This window comes from Thunnus albacares, chromosome 6 (genome assembly GCF_914725855.1).
Source record: "Thunnus albacares chromosome 6, fThuAlb1.1, whole genome shotgun sequence".
NCBI lineage: Eukaryota > Metazoa > Chordata > Actinopteri > Scombriformes > Scombridae > Thunnus > Thunnus albacares.
Window position 1 is genome coordinate 20177943 of NC_058111.1, and position 20423 is coordinate 20198365.

Genomic DNA, 20423 nt, shown 5'->3' on the forward strand with positions numbered 1-20423 from the left:
TCACATTTACACAGACTGATGTCACACACCAACTAAATGGCCAATAGAGTGTGTTATTTTCCACAATCAGGTCCACTGGAGTGTTTCCCATCCATAACCAAACAGAGTCTCTGTCTCTGTCTCTCTCTCTCTCTCTCTCGGGGTTATTTATAAAACATTATTGCAGATACTAGGTGGATTACAGTTGTTCCAAACTCAATACTTGCCTCATTTGATTAATATAGGAAACTGAAACAGTATCACTAAGTATCTGGGGAGAAATATGCACTCGAGCAATGAAGTATAACAGAACAACCTCTCCAAAATGCAACATATGACGCAAATGGAGATAATGCCACAATTCATCAAGCTGTCTGAACCTTAAAGCCCCCCATCCACTCCACAATGTGTTTTGCTTATTGTTACGTCACTACGTGGATGTTTGAGGTTCACTGTGCAGAATGATGTATGTGACACTAGAAGGCTGTTTTCACATTCATCAGCTGGAAGTGGAAAGTTTCTCTGAGCTCAGTGAAAATCTGATTTTAAGGGGTGGGGCTAAGAGCATGATTTATGACATCACAACTAGTTTTTAACCGATCGTGGTCCAATAGGCAACGTACAGAGGTGTGATGAGGAAACTTGAAGCCTCGAGCACACATACACTGACAATGGACTTTTCAGTGAAGCGTGCTTGTGTCTAGTACTTAAACTTTTGAAGAAAGTTTTTTTCAATAAGGGGGATGATGCTGATATAATTTTCGGAATTTTGTTTGACGTTTTCTGAAATAACAATGTCAGAACAGTATCATGATATAAAATGCTGTCTGCCACTGCACTTCCATTACTTTCACTACTCTTCCTGGCTGCTGGACGACAACTGCCAATCATGGGTGACAACAAGAGGATGTATAGGTTACAGAGGAGCTGCCCACCCGACTGACACAGATTCAAATGGATTAACAGATGCAGACAAGGGGGCAGAATCAAGATTCTGTTCCCCTCTGTGGAGTGCAGGCAAGGAGGTACTGTATAATAATATACAGCACTTGCTTTTTCTTGCTCTAAGTATGAGAAAAGCCACAGTTGGTCAACGTTGCCCATATGAATTACTTGTATACAGAATGTTGCAGTCTCTGCCAAACATCATTTAGTTTGTGGTGCTGTTGAGTTGCATTGTTATACTGAGAGGTGTATTATCAGAGACACCTCTGAGATGGCATTAGTTTAGCGAGGTGTACCTAATAACTTGGCAACTAAGTGTAAATTAAAAGGTGTTTTGTGTGCACCTGTTTTTCTTTTTTTACATTATGTTATACTGATTCTAAGAAACTGATTCTGACACTTCACCACAGTGAACCTCTCAGCTCATCTCACACTTGACAGCTGCGTAGAACAGTGTTATCTCTGAACTGGTGCTAAACCCCCTCTTCACACACACTTTCCCCCATGCACACAGAGGGGTCACAGCAGGACAAACTGTGTACGAGCACGGCTCTCTTGAACTTTTCCATTACAGGATTCCAAGGTCATTCCAAGAAGACTTAACAGATCAAAACGGCTCCCACTTCATCACCCTGCTCCTCTGCCAGCCTCAGACAGATATCTATTTGACCCAGGGATTCCCATTGTCATGGAGCTCCAGTGCTGGGGTGATTGAATAAAGCAGGGTGAGGTGTGCAGGCATCTCTGTGCGAGGTGGACCACGTCCCACTCTGACAGCTGTGTGTGTGTGTGTGTGTGTGTGTGTGTGTGGGTGTGTATGTGTGTGCGCGTGTGTGTGTGTGTGTGTGTGTGTGTGTGTGTGTGTGTGTGTGTGTGTGTTTAAGTGCTGCCCTCTAAATCAGTGGAGAGACAGAGGGGTGTCAACAAGGCCTCAGAGACACCATACCACACATTCTGGGACGCTGTGCGTGTGAGTGTATGTGTGTGTGTGTGTGTGTGTGTGTGTGTGTGTGAAGGGGGGGGAATAACACTACTGTTTCTTATCAAATAAAAGCTAGTTGGATTGCAGTTTCATGCTTGCTAGTTGTGAGTTTCATGGCAAAAGTAAAATAAAGAATGACAGTGAAAAATCAAATCAAGTTATTTACAGCCTGAAGAAAAATGTTACATCCTAAACTCAAATACATATGTAGGGAGTCATTAATGGGTCAGTAAGTCCTATTTTAATGGCAATGATTTAACACTATCATATACCCTAAAAGTTAGGCTAGAGCCGGGACACATATAGCTTAGCTTAGCATAAACAATGGAAAGCACAACCTCGGTAAATGAGTACGTTTCTGTGAAAGCACAGAAGTTATTCATTACGACATATTTTAAAGCTAAAACATTGAATTCAGCCCATATATATATATGGTTAGTTGTATCTGTATATTTACATGTACAGATACAACTAGCTACTACTATTGCAGTGATAGAAACAGCATAGCTTCACACCCCACATTTCAAAGGTACATTGACAATATCTTCTATCTAAAACCAATGATAATATTGAAAAAATAAGTAAAACACCTGATTTGATGCAGAAATGTGCTGTGCTGAACGTGTTCTCTTTATTCAATAAACACCAGTTGTCCTGCGGTTTACCCTGCATATTAGTCTGCAAATAGCTGGCACTGAAAAATTATTTAGCCCACAGCTTTGGTGTCTAAATCTTTTTCCACTACAGCAACAGTGATTGGAAGAGAGACAGGAATTCACCTCAGCTGACTCTGATCCTGACAGAGATGATACACACATTCCAGATGGATCTCTAAACACAGCTCTCAGCCCTGTTGATATTTTGGCCAGTTGATATATTTTGTTTGAACATAGATCTGTTGCCAGAAACTTCCACCATTGTCTCTGCTGCCCTGTCTTTGAATAAGATATGTCCTCTGTTGTTACTATCTGTGGGAAGCAAATTGTTGACTACATACAAGCTTTACACCATGAAAGGTTCAAGGAGAACTTTATTTCCTATTTGAATTAAATCATCTAAAGTAGCACAAATATTCATGATGTTTCATTCCCTGAAAAGATGTCAGAGCAGTAAGCTAGTATACTGAGATTTGTTGAACACATGATTGTTTGTAGGTAAACATCTGTCAAACAACAAGCAGATTGCAGAAATATATTAGTTTCCTACTCTCCTACCCACATCTATACAGCATCTTTGGTCCCTTTAGTTTTAACCGATACAATACCTAATGCTGTTTGCTGTATCTCATCAACTTTGTCTAATCATCCACTGTGTTATGTTCTGTCTTTTCCAATTATGATACATCAAGTTATATATGACATATCATCTTCCTCTTGCTATGGAAAAACAGTTGTTGCAATTTTGGATTACACATTTCTGCACTTTTACCTGCTTGTTTCATCACCTCATTTTTAAATGACTCATCTTTCTCCAAGAACAGGCGGATATCTGCTTACACCAAGAGCGGTAGAGATCTATTTTAAAAAGCAGGATCTGGTTTCTGTATCTGCCCATCTCCGTCCTGCAGGCTCCAACTAATTAGAATACAAAGATGCCAGCAGCAACAGCAGCAGCATTTTGGCCTCTGGCTACTGGCCTGGCATTTCAAAGGGTGATGGTATGCCTCAGGGTACACGATTGGTTCCACTGCAGTTCTCACCATTACGCTGCTTTTTCAAAGCTTGGCTGATGTGTGAGGTGAAGCTGCCCTTGAGTTCTGGAAATGAAAATAACTGCCTAATCTCCGGTTCATAACCGTGACAAGTGACATTTGGTAGAACACTGACACAAATATCTAAGCATTATATTTAATAATAAAAGTTCAAAGTTCATTCTTGACTTTGGAAACAGCAGTTGATGTGGATCTTTAAATCATGTCACAAGCAGATCATTCATCAGTGACTAAATGGACTACATGGTGAGATTGTTTTCTCAACTACAGTATTTCTAAGACATTTTTTAACAACAAGTTTGGACTCAAGTTGACTCAAGGTGATTAATTGCAAAAAAACTAGCCAGCAGTAATTGATTTACACTGTCATAACATAGACGAAAATAGGAGTTGAACTGCCCATTAAATCATCACATTCCATGTCCAATTTTTAGGGTTATCTTCCAATGCTCATAAAAGAGAGTGTCGATTTTATTCGACTGTTTTGAAAAACAGGATGGAGCAGGGTGTTGTTATCATGGAGTCGAGGGCAGCCGCGTGCTCTCCTGTCTGACCAGCTGTTGTTTTGTAGACTAAACTGAGCGTGCTGTTAAGACGACGAAGGGTTCCCACTGGCCAGCTCAGCCTGGCGCTGTAATTACTGAGATGGCTGAGGACAGGTGAGGGCTTCATTACACAACACACCCGTATATAAATGCACGCGCACGCACACACGGATGCACATCCAAAAAATGTTTCACACTCACAAACACATACTATGACGTGCACGCTCATGCTGGAACACACACACAAACACACACACACACACACACACACACACACACACACAGAGGGCTCTAGAGTCATTAATCTGGCTGTGGGGGAATTCAAATGTAGGATCTGAACTAATTGGCTCCTTTGAGAGAGGACGCAGAGTGCAGCAACCACAGCAGACATTGCACCAAAGACAAACTGATACATAGAATTCATGATTTATAATTTAGCAACATGCAAGAATGTTGTTTCTGATCTGCCTCTTGTAATAATATGTTTTCATTCTTGGGTAATACAAGATTATCCTCAATTGCCAAAAACTGAGTGGAGTCTGATGATGGATGATGATGGCTCCCCAGGATAGCCACCCTATATAGTTACATTTTATCCCTTAGTATCAAGTTAGCGGGGCCTATAGTGATCCCTGGAGCAGTTTTGTCTGTCTTTTGTTGGGAGATTAGGCAGGCATGCAGCATGGATTTGCCATTGTGGTTTAGTTCCTATATAATGGAGCAACAGGCCACAACACCATCAGTAAGGTTTGGATACTAGATGGGTATTTCAGAACAGAAAACGGAAGGACCACTCAAACAAAAACAACTAGAGTAATCCTATTATTAGCTTTATGTTATAGATACATACCACCAGCAAAACAATATGTCCCTGCTGGAATATTATACAGTAGGAAATAAATAACCGTATGTCCCATGCAAGGCAAAAAGAGCAAAAAGTGTTACAATGTGACCTTGAGGCCTACTACTGAGTAACAAAGCAGTCCCAAAACCCACTGCATGCAGAGCACACTTGAACAGTGGATCATGCAGAATGAAATTAAGGTGAACAGGCCTTTTTTACAGCAACCATTTAGACCTGTCAAGCACAGGTCAACAACAGGTCTTCAGGCAAAAGAAGGCCTGAGGTAGACCTGTAGTTAGTTGACCACAGTGTGTGGGTGCTCCTTGTATCTAGTTTCCCTTCTTTTTCCCCATTGACTTATATGTGTTTTCATCTGGTTTGATTTTCAAAGCCTTACTGGTCGGTCAGTTTTCGCCCGACAGCCATCAAACTTAATGTGCTCAGGTCATGTCACCAAACACTCAATGAATGGCACCTTGACCCCCACTTGCCTTTGTGCCCGGAGGACTGGGAGGACATTGTCTGGGCTGGAGGAAGACTACAATTGTTGCACTTCATTTTATTGTGAATTCATTTTTGAAGTTCTAGGACTGGAGGAACTATTGTTGCACTTTTGGGGAGGCGGGTGGGGGAATGAGGGAGATCCAATCTAAAATTTCACCTTGGGCAACAACATAGTCAGGGCCAGTGTTACACCGTATTTGGTGACCCATCAGATTCTGTTACCTGCAATGTTGAAAGAAGTACTTTGATTCTTTACTTAAGTATAAGTATCTGATATATTAAATACATTTAACAAACATCATTAATAGTGATGAGTCAATGCAAAGGCCGCATTTTAGTAAATAAGTAAATTTAGCTTGTAATACTGCAGAATTTTTACTTGTAATGAAGTATTTTTACATTGTGGTATTGATAGGCTACTTTTACTTAAGCAAAGGCTCTGGGTACCTCTTTCAACACTGCAGGTGACAGAACCTGATCGGTCACCAAAATACGGTGTAACACCGGCCCTAACTACCGGTCTTCCCTTGTTGCACCCGGACGAAATAAGAAGACGTACCATGAATTCAAGCGTGGAAAACACCACCAACGTTGTCAGGAGGAATAAAGAGGAGAAGAAAGTTCTTCGAAAACAAATAAAAGCCAGTCACACTTTGCTGAAACATGAAGGCATCAGTACGACATCGCAGCCGACCAAGGTGACGCAGAACAATGACGTTTATAAACAGGAAGTTGCAGCTGATCGTGAAGAAAGCTAGCTCACATGTACCTTCCTCTAACATGAACGTAAACAAAATACGCATTTAGGTTGTCTTTTCAGCTCATGTTAGTTGACTGCTAGTTTAAAAAAGAAGACACGCTAGACAGCTACTTAAAACACAGTCAAATGATCAGTCATTGCTTTAATATCAGCTTGCAACTTGTGATTTCAGTCATATATTGTTATCATTTATCCTAAAACACATTAAATAAAACAACACCGACCGTAAACAAGTCAACATGGAAGTCAGAAATGAAGGTCAAAAGAAGGCAGCAAACGAAGAAATACTATATAAAAATCTGCATTGTATGCTTTTTCTTTTAGTTGCCAACAATTAAATTAACCGCCAATTATTTTAATAATCTATTAATCTTTTGAGTCATTTTTGTTAAAGAAAAAAGGCCCAAAATCTCTGATTTCAGCTTCTCAAGCGTGGATATTTTCTGGTTTCTTTAGTCCTCTATGATAGTAAACTGAAAACTTTGGATTGTGGACAAAACAAGACATTTAAAGACCTTGGGCTTTGGGAAACCGTGATCAACATTTTTCACCATTTTCTGACAACTCATGGACCAAACAACTAATCGGCTAATCGAGAAAATAATGAACAGATTAATTGATACTCAAAATAATCATTAGTTGCAGCACTAGTATATTTATTCCAAGACTTTTTCCCAGCTGCTGTAACACCTGAATTCCCTCCACTGGGATCAACAAAGTGTTGTCTGTAAAGTTAGTATGTGGTTCTTGGACTGTGTTGAGTCAGTATTAGGAAATAATAAGGGCCTGGTTACAATCAAGTTTATTTGTTTACAGCTTGTCATCATCAACGTCTGACTAAAACTAAAAACCATCAAGACAAAAACACAAGACATTGTTTATGTGACTATGGAGGCTGTTAGGTGTTCAGCAGTCTGACAGAAAGGGGAAGAAGCTGCTCATTCTGGTGGTGCAGGACTTAACGCAATGAACTTAAAGGATAGGTTCGCAAGTTTTCAAGTCTGTCTTAAAACAACAGTCAAGTTTTCCATGCTGTGATCATTCCTCCTGTTCACACTGATTTTTAAAAGATCCCCTTCAAATGTGCTTTCAATGTAGGTGATGGTGGCCAAAATCATTTTGTGCAAAAATGCATTTAAAAATAAGCGTTATTAGTGAAATTAAGTACATATGTTTCAACGTTTCAGTGCCAAAGTCCCTGTTTTTGTTGCTATACTCCCAACGCAGCTCAACAGGGAAACACAAAGAGGGAATTTGATGCTAAAAAGAAGTACATGTGGCAGATATCCACTTGATATGACTAACTCAGACTGCTGAAGCCTCATATAAGCTTCAGATAAACTTAAATACATTTTTGCACAGAAGGAGTCTTGGGGGGATTTTGGCCCCCATCACTTACATTGTAAGTCCATTATGAAGGGATGGTTAGTCTTGCTTTTAATTTGCCAAGTTTACATTATTAATTTCTAACTGACATTGTGGGTGTATGTGATTTGCTGTTGTGTGTAGCTTTGTATTTTGTATGGTGTGTTCTATGTGTTTTTTTTTTTTTTTTTTTTTGCTTTGTACTGTTTGTTGTTGTGCTGTTGTATGTTTTGATTGTGGGGGACTAGGGATGCAAATTAGCTTTGAGCTAACTCCGGTGCAGTGCATCTTTAATGTTTAAAACTGCACACTGTTCTAATCAATAAATCAAATCTACTTTATGGCAAAATAACCCTATTTCAGTGTTCATCTGGGCACCTGACAGACTTGAAAAATTGTCCTTTAATGCAAACAGTCTGATAAACAACAAGTTCTGTCTCCTCTGCAGAGTTTGGTGGTGGCTAACGGCGGCCTGGGGAACGGTGTCGGTCGTGAGGAGCTCTCCGCTGTGCTGAAAGAGATGGGAGAGGTGGAGACTCTGGTTATGCCCCCTTACAAGCCCTATGCTTTTGTCACATACAGGTACAGGTGCTGCATGAACAATACGTTACATCTTCGGGATCGTTTTTCTATCTGGTGCAGGCATTGACTCTTACTGTGGATATCATTGTTCTGTCTGCAGATCAGAGGAAGCTGCTCGGAAAGCCCATGTCCAGCTTAATGGCCAAAAGCTGCAATGTGGAGAGAACAGTGTCACTCTCTATCTCATTTTTGTCGACTCAGGTACTCGTCTTAAACATTTGCACACATACAAGCGCTATGCTTGTTTGAAACATATTGTTTATCTCACTTGTCAACCATGTGCTCCACAAATCATATCTTCCACATGTTTTTATAGCCAGTAGAGTGAGCCTCATTGTTTCTACTGTACATGTGTGTGTATGCAGTAACCTGTGAAAAGGAGGCGTCTGTCCCTCTGCCAGAGGGGTTAGTGTTGGTGGAAGACTTTGTGTCTCCAGAGGAAGAGGCTCTGCTGCTCGCCGCTGTAGACTGGTCGCACACTGATGATGATGTCACTGGTGAGGGGCTGCATATTGTTTTTTATGAGCATGTGTGTGGTTGTTGTGTTGCATCTTAAGCTGCTATGCAGGAACTCGTCTTTATTTTCACCCAGAGTGTTGATTATAAACCTACAGTAAGTCTTATAGATTATACAATATTGATTTAAAAACTAGTTTGAAGGATAAAATATTCTCAAAATTACAGTTAGATTGAAAAAAGTATAGTAATTGTAGTAAATTTATGCACTAGATTACTCGATGCAAGTCTTAATGAATTATGAATAGTTATTTTTCATCATGTTGTCGTACAAAGCTGTTCTACACGATACACAGATAAGAACACGATCTTATCGATCTTTTGGCTGATTTGCCAACTAATTGATTGATCTAATGTCTTTTAGCCCAAAAAGCTCTGAAGCACAGAAGAGTCAAACATTATGGTTTTGAATTTCGCTATGACAACAACAATGTGGACAAAGACAAGCCGTTACCTGCAGGTGAGTATTTTTTGGCTTTATGGGTTGCATTTTTTTCATAGTTTTGACTTCACCTACAATTTTTTGGGACTCCGCACCTGGACAAGAAATATGTGTTTTTGTGTTTCTGATTTTCATAGTTTTAGTCGTCATTCCTATCACTTCAAAAAACATTTTACTCACTGATTATCATCCTACTGTATGACATTGGGACACAGTTTGCCAAAAAGTTGCCAAAAATCAGAAATAGTACAAGTTGTATTGCATATTATTCAGCAGAGACTGAGATTTTTTCATGCTACATATCTCAACATTTCTGTTTTCAGCTCTGCAGGGTGACCTTTCAGTATTTAATAGCTCAGCGTGTCATTATATACTAGGTCGTGACGGTCTGACATTGTAATAGTGGAGGAGAAAGTAAATTGATATATTGATAAAATTCCAAAAAACAGAGGAGCTTAGCGTGTGTGTGTGTGTGTGTGTGTGTGTGTCCAGGTCTACCTGAGGAGTGTCAGTCTGTTCTGCAGCGGTGTGTGAAGAACGGACACATGGACATCATGCCAGACCAGCTGACTGTCAACCAGTATGAGTCTGGACAGGGTTTGTTATTCCAGTCATACCTTTGTTCTGTCACACTCTCCTGACTTGTGTTATCACATATGGTGAAACTAGCTGAAATCAAACCTTTGATATTGCTTGAAGTATTGATCACAAATGCTTAAAGCTGTTCAGAATACGAAAAACATGCAGTGCTGTTAAAAATTAAATAGTTTATAAGCATGAATAATTCACAGAAATATCAATGTCTTCGCCTAGGTGGTGGTTTGGGGGTGTGTTCAACAATCAATATTTGGTGGAAGAAGTGATTCTCAGCGTGATCAGCCAATACCTAATCAATACCATATTGAGTTTAATCATATGGGCTGGAGGGATTTCAAGCACACACAGGGCTGGAGAGTTTAAAGAGAGGTTTGAGAAGCACTGAAAGATAAAAAATACAGATGTATGAGTAATGTGAGGTAGTTTATTTATTTCATAGGTTGTAGGTACACTGTATGTGTTTAAAGGAAATAAAATAAAAGATAGAAAAACTAAAAGTCGAGTATTTCAGACACAGTTTCAAACTAAATAAAAACTAAAGGAGCTCACAAATAGATTTTATTGATTTTTACCACAAGGTGGTAGCAGAACCTTTCCAACATGCAGCGATGAAGGATGATTGAAAATCCTTGGTTCTTAAGTTAATAGAATTAGAGCACTAGCATCCCTTTTTAGAGCTGAAATAAGGACTTCGATAACGGAGTTGCTATTAATTATGTTATTTTAACTCAATCACATAAACTCAAATTTATTATTAAATGTCAAGAATGCTATCGAGTTTCTTATTTATTCATACTGTATTTCAACTGGTCGACCTATTTTCCTTTTACATATGTGTTTTTTACTTTTTGCAGGTATTCCTCCTCATGTGGACACTCACTCTGCCTTCGAGGACACCATCCTGTCACTGAGCCTGGGGGCAAAGGTATGACGTCACTCAGTCAGGATCTGTTTAGTTTAGGCCTCTAACGTTTTCACAAACTCTAGTGAACAATCTGTGGACGATGTGGCAAAACGTGGAACAGAAAAATACTCGCCATAGAAATGTGGGTCAGTAAATCAATCAGCTTGTGAAGCCATTATTGACCAATAGACCTCAATGTCTATTCATCTATAATTAAAAATGACAGTTAAACATTTAAAGATAAAAAGTGATGATCTTAAAAACACCAATACAGCAGATAAATGGCTACACGTAAATGGAAATAAAGTGTTTTTCCAGACACTTGTTTTTCTTTCTGTGTCTGCATTGGATCAATCAAATTAAGTGTCACTTCACTGACCGCTGTCCCATGGGGCACAGCACTCCAAGATGAGTGTGTGTGTGTGTGTGTGTGTGTGTGTGTGTGTGTGTCCAAAACAGTATGTTTCCTATCTTGTGTCCTTTACGGAGAACATTTTGTCACCTTGCTTGCTACATCTCATTCTTTTCTCTCTCTCTCTCTCTCTCGCTCTCTGACGCACACATCATCATCATACTCTCTCGCCCTCTGTGGTATTCCTGTTAATGCAGCATGTAGCATGCAGATGAATGAACAGAAGAGATGCGCTTTTTCCTTTAAACAGCGGGTGCTGGGATGCGAGTTCAGTCTCTGCAGGGTGACCGATGTAGAGAAACACCCATCTGTCCCTACTTGTCTGAAACACAGGGGCTCTATTAGCACTCGCATGTCATCTGTCACAGCATCTGTCACACACACACAGACCGGCAGACAGCATGTGTGTGTGAGTGCAGTGTATTTTTTTTTGTCTGAGCTTTCGACTCTCAGTAGGACTGTGTCACATACTGTGTATTTTGTAGCATTCTGTGAATCTGTGGATGTAACAGTAATTTGATTTGGTTCGGATTCTTTGCGGTAAAGAATCATTGCATCAAAAAGGCTCCACTCCATTTGATTAACTTGATTTGATTCATTTCAGTTCCTCCAAAAAGTAAATGCATGAAGTGTGAAGCAATGCACCAACAAAGGCAGAGAAGAAGAAGCCTGCTAGCAAGTAAACATGGGTGTAAACAGTGCAGATTTCAAACTTTTAAGAAAAATCAGCTTTGCAAAGGTTTCATGAGGAAAGAAATGCACATCTGTCAGACCTCAAGGATACAAGCATTGGATTTTGGTGAGAAATGCTGAATGTAAACAGAAACTTTGTTTACAAGAAAGCTCGACAGGGCGCTTTAACTTGAATTGGTTGCCTGTAATTATGTATGTAAAATAAGAGTTTCACTTTCCAGGTTTATTGAGCGTGTTTATGTTTGCTAAAGTCAGAGAGAGAATAAATAATGCCCATAAGTGTGTGTGTGTGTGTGTGTGTGTGAGTGAGCAGCTGCCAGCATCACCATCGATTTAGTCACATTCCACCGGTTTCATTGATTGGCTAATACTCCTCAGATGGGAACAGTGCAGTCCTGTCTGTTGTGTGTGTGTGTGTGTGTGTGTGTAAGATAGAGATTTCAGTTTTAGTTTCAGGGAAAGATCTAATTCATTTGCTTATGTTCCATGTACATAGCTCTCTCACAATCACATACAAAACACCTATGTCTCTCTCGCACACACACACACACACACAGATACATACACATGCCTCTTCTTCACAAAATCCAATTTTCCTGCTGTCAGAAGTTGGAGAGATGCAGTTTGAAATAGTGTAGATGTAATTTCCCAGCAGAGTTCATGCTGTTTTGCCCTGTAAGGAAACATTAGGATCAAACACCAACGCTGTGGTGCTGGTTGCTAGTGAGAGAGCAAGTACTGTGTCTTTTTTCTTTCCTTTTTTTTCTTTGGGTGACGTCAAAAATGTTAAGTGACAGGAAGGAGGTTTTTTTAAAAAAAATAAATATTTCAGTTAATGTTTGATGTTACAGTCTTGTAGTAGTTTTGTAATAGTTGAAGAAAAAATTCACAAAAAAACATTTGCTGCTGTACAGTCAGCCAAACCAACTGAAACTTTAATACTGAACACTCAAATAAGGTGACACATTGCTGACTGATAAACACTGAAAAACCCAATAAGCCATTACTTATTGGATATTGTATTGATAACCAAAATTATACTTTTACTGATACTTTACTGAATATAGATGCATTTTTCTACCAAATGATTTATTTTTGTCTTTACACAAACAGCTGTATAATTACTCTTTCCTAAATAGAATACATCACAACACATTTTTAGCTTCTTAAAGGTCTGCCTCAGTTTCTCTCTTCTGTATTTAATGGAGACATCATTTGGTTTTTTTTGTTTCTCTGTGTGTGAATTCCTCAGTTTTCATATAAGTGGTCAGATTTTTAAAATGTGCATGTCTGTGTATTATTACAGACGGTGATGGAGTTCCGCCATCCTGATGGTCGTGTTGTTCACGTGCTGTTGCCAGGACGAAGCCTCCTGGTGATGAAAGGAGAGAGCAGATACCTCTGGACCCATGGGTGAGCTGGACTGTGTCAGGTGGATCTGTCTCTCCCGCTGGGAGTCAGTTTATCTTATCAGGTCGATACACAGAGGAGAGACAATGCTTTTCGCCTTCTCTACCATTGTAGTGAAGGATAGGAATACTGAATGTACTGACCTTTTTCTGGGCTTCACACTGTGTAACTGTACAGTCAACTCTTTTTTTCACATTTCAGTCCCCTCACACATAAAATTTAAACCAGGCTCAGGGTCCACATCTTCCTGTCTTCATACAAAATACACCAATTTTACAGATCAGCTGCTGTGAGCTTGTTTATGAAAATCAACAACTGCTGCATCACAGTTTTCTTTTCTTTTTTTTTAGGATTACTCCTCGGAAGTTTGACATGGTGCCAGCCTGCGACCCACAATGCCCTGCTGATGCAATGTCTAACCCCGGAGCCAACAGCAATCTCACCCTGAGCAAGAGGGGCACCCGCACTTCTTTCACTTTCCGCAAGATCAGACATGAACCCTGCTGCTGTGGTGAGATTCATGCAAGTGAACAATAACACAAAACTCTGTGTGATTGTTTGATTGTTTTTTCCCCAAATTCAACTTAAAATGTGTCTGTGTACCACCACCTGTATGGTTCGTGTTATATGATTTTCAAAAGCATATCACTGCAGCATGACTATTTTTAGTAGCAGTGATTCCACTGAGGAAAAATCTGTAAGATCGCTTGTGCCATGATCCTCCCAGTGAGCTACACAGCAGCATACGCTAACATTGTGAGTCTGTTAATCTGAAGGTTTGCACCATGCTAGTTGCAGATCAGAGATTTCATAATGTAAACAGTTTGCCTCCAATCATTGCTTCTTAATGGAGTCGTAACACAGATTAGCCAGGTTGTTTAGTGTGCTGGGTAAAGGACAAAAATCCGTTTCTCTTGGGGCCTCTGATGGCCTAGTAGTTAAGATGCATATCATATACTGTGATTGCAAAGTCCTCTGTTCACTTCCAGTAATAACCCGCTCTCTCACCCTCACACTTGTTTCTATCTCTACTGTGACCAAATAAATGCAAAAGGTCAAAAAAAACTGTCTTGCTGAGAGTTAGATGAGAAGATTGATACCACTCACATGTTTGTGCAGTAAATATGACACTAAAACTAGCTGCTCGTTAGCTTAGCTTAGCATAAAGTTTGAAAATGGGGAAATAACTAACCCGGCTCAATCCAATGCCAAGCTATTACCATATAACTATAAGTTTAATTTGACTTTTTATTCCAGCTCCACTTCATCTTTGATTAAAGAGATAATTGTCTTGTTCAGATATTTCAGCGTTTGGTTAGCTTCCCTAGCTGTAGCCACTTAGCTAACTAGCAAGGGTCAAGTAAATTGTAATTTTCAATTTTTGAGACTTGAATATGGAGTGGATAATATGTAAAACAAAAGGCTAAAACAAAACTGACGGCTTGTTTGATGAAGCAATGAAATTTAACATATCTGGTCAAAGTGACGTGGTCATGCTTCAACTGAATGTTATTGTTGGCGTGTATGTATCACTCTTTGTTCTCACCATTTACCCCATTTATGTCTTCTTCTCCTCCCTCTCTCCAGCCTTCCCTTCTGCCTGTGACAGTCAGGGAGCTCCCTCAGTACCCTCAACCTCTCCGCCATCTCCCCCCTCACTCCCTTCTTGCCATACCGACGCAGCCTTTCTGGAGGAGGAGTATGTGCACCAGGTGTACAACGCCATCGCCTCCCACTTCAGCAGCACTCGTCACTCCCCATGGCCTCGTGTCTGCCACTTCCTGTCCTCGCTCCCACCTGGAAGCGTGCTAGCTGATGTGGGCTGTGGAAATGGGAAATACCTGGGTGTCAACCCAGAGGTGATTGCTGTGAGTGTCATCATATATTATAATAATGTCTGTAATCCTGCGTCACTGTGTTGATCCCTGTGGGGAAATTTCCGTTTTCATTCCATTTTTATTGCGAGCGCTTCAGAGATTACTATCGCTGTGAAATGCCACACAGTTTCATAACAGTCGTTTATGTGCAGGAACATGGTATAACTACAAGGGCTGTTTCATGGGCACATATACAGACAGCAGAGACAACAAACAATGAATCTTCATCCGAGTTACCTCCTCTGCTGCTGCCTCACATGTAAAAGACAGAGCTCCCACAGATTCCGGAGGACAATCTAAGATAGTGTAGCATTTCTTTAGACCAGTCTTCTGTAAATATCAGTGTGTTTACATGCACCTAAGTATATAACCAGGTTACTGAGAGAAATCAGGTTACATGGGTAATCAGGGGATGCGTTTACATGCACTGTAGTAACCTGGTTTCTGTAAATCTGCTTATTTTGGAAGCATGATTTTAACTATATTAGTGAAAGAAGACGGTGCTTCCTGCAGGCAGGCAGACAGACAGACAGAGTGGGGCTCTTCCTTATAGCACAAAAGTAGAAACTGACTTATTTAGATGTCTACAGGCTACTTTGTTTTAGTTTAAATTTTAGTTTTTAGTAATTTGGAATTATTTTTTAATATGAGGATGCATGTCTAATGATCTCTCCTTTCATCCAGCCACTCTGTGCTGTGCTTTCTGTCTGCAATCTTTTATTATGCACACGCATACTTCAAAAAAGATGATTAGAAACCCGATTAGGTGTAAAGTTGACAGAGAAATCAGCATTCAGGAAGAATCTACTATAGTATACTATACTATATACTCTTTATTCTAAGATAGGCTAAAGATAAGATCAGATAGTCTCCAGTTCTGAGTTTGCACTTAATGGAAAGACGTGAGATTAATTTGGAAATTTTCATGTCACTATTGGAAAGAGTGTCCCAAAATTTTGAACTATTCCTTTAAATAAAACTTCCATTGCATGACACAGATTTAAATACTTCATTTTCCTCACCCAGCTTTTATATGCTGTATGTTTAGGCATTCAGGTAAAGCGCCTTTTCAGGGTTACTTAAAGTTTAGTTCTAAACCAAAAAGGCACTGCAAAGGTCACAGCCTTTGTGCTCATTATTCTCATAAATATAAAATGAAATGGTAACAGAGTAGCTGTGGCAGGACCTCAGCTTCCAGTTGCAGATGTTGCATAAGCCAGACACCTCTCTGCACCACAGTGAAGTCAAGAGAGAGGACGAAGAGAGGTCTGCATCACTTTCCTTGAGCAAGAAGCTGCCTATTTACCTCCCAGTGTGAGTCAGGTTGCTAATGTGGGTAATGCTGTGGTACTACAGCAAGTATTATTGTTGACATGAAGGCAAATATGTTTAATCAGTTCGTAACTAGTCTGTTTTTTTTAAGTTGACTCAAGTGTAAACATTGTGTCCCATTTAAAATGAGCTAAGTAATACACTTTGGGATGATTTCCTTGGTGTTGTGTTCCTCTCACTCCAATTTCTGTTGGCTGCCATTGTTTGCATTAGCTCAGTTTCCATGGTAATATCCTAAATTTTCTGTTTACGTATGCACACTGGGATATTCATGTTAGGGATTTGGGAGGTGCGTGTAAGCAGCTTATCCTGACGCAGACCGTAACCATGAAATCATTATTGAGAACACTGTGATCATGCAGGTCACACTCCAACTTTCTACAACCCACTTTTCTCTCTTTCTGTTTCTATTCCTCTGTGCCGCTCTGCTTTTTCTTTTTGCCTCTCTCTTCTGTCCTAAACCCCCCCCCTTTCTTCTGACGTCCTCTCCCTGTCTCATTCTCTCCCCTTGCTGATTAACACTGTTAACACACGCAGCTTTAATTGAAATTAAGAAGCTCGAGTTTTGTATGTTTGCATGTCAGCAACAGATTGAGTGCATGTGTGTGTAGGATTTCTCACTATCTCTTATCACCTCTGTCTCTTTTGGGATCGTGTGACTCATGAAGCTTGATTGAATTTCTCAATAAGACAAAATGTTGGAAATTCCTGCATCCAATCGCCTCCTCTTCTCTCCACTTAAACCATTTCTCCTCTGTTTTCTCTTTTTTTCCTCTTTCGCTGCATCTAATCCATCTTCCTACCTACTCTTCTCTATGTACTTCTATAGCTCCTCTATTTTTAATTCCTTTACTACCCTTAAATTAAAAAAAATCTACTCTATGTGAAGGTTTTTGCAACTGCGGATCTGTATGAAAATGGGTCTTTCTCCACTCGTCAGCTGATAAATTTTTGGTCCTGTTTGTGAATGACATTGTATACCTGTGTCTTTTTTCAGGTGGGTTGCGATCGTAGTAGTGCTCTTGTCCAAATCTGTGCAGAGAGGGGTTTCCAGGCGTTTGTGTCAGACGCCCTCAGTGTCCCGCTACGAACAGCCTCCTGCGACGCCTGTATCTCTATAGCTGTCATACACCACTTTTCCACACAGGTATGTACAGAACACGCACACCAGTGACAGTTTAATCTCTGTGAAAAACAATACTTATTGCTGACTCTGACACACTAATATTAGGAATAGGAATGTTTTTTAATATTAAATACTAATATTAATCCTTATTATTCTAAATTATTCTATGACATCTAAAAAGAGAGAAATATAAACTGAAATTCAACTTTCTTTGCTAGTTGTTTCAGGGCAACAACACACTAAAGAACCATAAAACCATTAAAAAACCCACTCAGAAATGTTACTACTTTGGAGACAGGCGTCCTTCCTTTATCTCTTTCCTCTGCAATTTCATTCCCAACACTGATCAAACATCACAATCGCAGAGCAAAAATTCAACCTTAAATCAAACCATCATTTCTAAGTCTCTTAAAAGTCCATTTTATTTATTTATTTATTATTTATTATTTGTGAGTTTAGTTTCTGTGGTTGTGTGTGATTGAAAAGGTCAAATAAAACTGTTTGTTTATGTGTTGCAGGAGCGTCGGCTGGCAGCAGTGAGGGAGCTGTTGAGACTCCTGAAGTCTGGAGGTCGAGCACTCATCTATGTTTGGGCTTTTGAACAGGAGTACAAGCAGCAGAAGTCCAAATACCTCAAAGACTACAACAAAGAGCATCCTGGGAACCACAGCCCAAACAACAGCATATCAGAAGACAGCCAGGGCCCTGACAGACATTTAGAAGACGACAGCAAAACACACACAGAGAACTACAGGCCTGTAGACGACATACCAGATTCTGGCAAAGTGACTGATGGCAAACTTAGTGTGCACACGAATCGCACCGCCTTTAACACTCAGGACCTTTTAGTTCCCTGGCATCTGAAAAAAGGAGGAGGAAGAGGGGAGGGAGAGTCAGGAGAAGGTGTGAAGAAGGATAAAAGGAAAGGAAAGTCCAAAACGATTTCTGATAACTCTTGCCCAAACAGTCTTAACTCCAACCAGGAGCCTGACTCCATTGCAGTATGCAAGTCTGAACCCAGTCCAAGTAAAGACACGACTCAGGCGTCCAGCTGCGGTCTGAAGTCAGAGCCTGAGAGCGGCTCGGCGCCTGTGTTCCACCGCTATTACCACGTGTTCCAGCAGGGGGAGCTGGAGCAGCTGTGTGTTCAGGTGGCTGGAGTCAAAGTGCAGAGCAGCTACCACGACCAGGGAAACTGGTGTGTCATATTGGAGAAGGAATGAGGGAGACGAACTGACCGAACAATATATGAATTCTATAATGAATCATGACGATTAATACTATGTAGCCAGAGACTAAATTAAAGAATCTTACAAAACAAACCTGAGCAAGTGATGCAAAATAAATATAAAGATTTTACCGAATGACTGCTGTTGTGTTCTTACTTCAAGCATAATTTGTTTACAAGAGATAAAGGTGGAGATTCCAGGACAAGCAACAACTTGATATATTAAGATTTAAAAGCTGAAATCAAGTATTAGACTGTCTGGAAATGTTAATTGTCTGAACAGTCCTGCTGAAAATAAATGGAACTAATTGAAACAAACCTAGATGAAGTGTTGAGGAGGAATATAAAAAGCATTTACTGTACAGTAGATCACCAACAACACTCTTTATCTTACTGTTTTACTTATTCCACCGTCTTTGACCTCAGTGTCTGCTCAGAATCCTCTGAGCTATAACTAAGCTGTAAACAGTGTGCCCGACCTTTTCACATTAAAGGGCCGGGTGTAACGTGGCATCTCAGGCTGTGGGGGATTTGCTGTTTTCTTTTTGTTTTTGTTAAAAACATGTCTGACGGGGTATTTGTGCATTTGATTAAGAAAATCAGCATACTGCATCATTACCATGTTACCTTACCTTGTGTATGTTGCAGAAAACTAGACAGGGGGTATCACATGTTGTGACTTAACAAAGTTGATGGACATTTAGCAGCACCATTGCTTTTTACCTGAGTGGTCTTGTTTGGAAAATGTAGGATAAACATAATATTAGTATTAAAAGGGCTTAAAAGCAGGTAACTTCATGCACATCATACATGCGTCAGACATGCAATATGTACTATAAGCTGAGCAAAGAACAGCTGATTTATGATAGTGTGCAAATGTTTATCCTGGTCACTAAAATGATAAAGCCCATTTTAGACTGAAATGACATAACATTGAACCTACAGTATGGCTTAGAGGAGATTATTTAAACATTTCAATTCAAATTCAATAAATTGTTTTACATTAAATTAATATTGGAACAACAATATTAATGTTGCTTCATGATCTTCAGGATAATGGTGAATCCTTTGAATCAGTGCTGCAACTGACATTTTTTTCACAAAGTACAATTTACTTGAAAATGCACTTGTGCGCAACCAAAAATTGATAGGCAATACTGAATTTGAAGTTTGATTCTATATTAGTTTTTAAATTGGAATAATATACACAACACTGAAGTATGACTTCATCAGTCTTTCTCTTTTTGACTCACCCACACGTAACACACTGCATCCAATTAACAAGATAAGTTTTACCAGACGGCTGTAAAGACGGAATGAGTTGTGGGATAATGGGGTATTGATGGCGGCAGAGTGGAGCCTGGTTATTTGTTGTGGCCCTTCTGTGGCAGGTTAGTAATTGGGCTCCGGGTAAATTGCCCCTGTGGCTCCTCAGTCCTCTGGGACCCACACAGACAAACACATTGTGGTGCTCGGGCAGAAGATGGTTTGGTGGCTTTTATTGACAGTAGTTTATTCATTAAGGTGAAGCAGACTGCTGTGTGTGTGAGAGAGGGAAGAGGATAGCGTTTTTGTGTTGTTGTTGGTGAGTCTGCCAGCTGGTTTTTGCTTGTCATTTGGAGAGATAATTAAAATCTAAAGGTGTGCCTCCCCCAGGCATGGCCCATTG

The 20423-nt window shown here is 40.0% G+C and overlaps 1 protein-coding gene across 2 annotated transcripts; it reads left to right on the top strand.

Moving 5' to 3' along the window:
- Positions 1–593: 593 nt before the first annotated feature.
- Positions 594–18893, top strand: alkbh8 (alkB homolog 8, tRNA methyltransferase). Of its 2 annotated transcripts, none has more exons than XM_044353683.1 (12): positions 594–1004; positions 8084–8217; positions 8318–8418; positions 8583–8714; positions 9098–9193; positions 9668–9772; positions 10627–10697; positions 13088–13194; positions 13542–13702; positions 14779–15059; positions 17398–17547; positions 18045–18893. In XM_044353683.1, the coding sequence occupies exons 1-12, from the start codon at positions 774–776 to the stop codon at positions 18747–18749; spliced, it is 2274 nt and encodes a 757-aa protein (XP_044209618.1). In that variant the 5' UTR covers positions 594–773; the 3' UTR covers positions 18750–18893. The 2 variants fall into 2 exon arrangements, with proteins under 2 accessions (XP_044209618.1, XP_044209620.1); XM_044353685.1 differs by lacking the exon at positions 594–1004 and adding an exon at positions 6022–6208.
- Positions 18894–20423: the final 1530 nt, after the last annotated feature.

Coding starts and splice junctions, on each gene's coding strand:
- alkbh8 (XM_044353683.1), top strand. CDS start 774: ATGTCAGAACAGTATCATGATATAAAATGCTGTCTGCCACTGCACTTC. Junction 10,698..13,087: donor CACTGAGCCTGGGGGCAAAG/GTATGACGTCAC, acceptor GTATTATTACAG/ACGGTGATGGAGTTCCGCCA. Junction 17,548..18,044: donor TACACCACTTTTCCACACAG/GTATGTACAGAA, acceptor TATGTGTTGCAG/GAGCGTCGGCTGGCAGCAGT.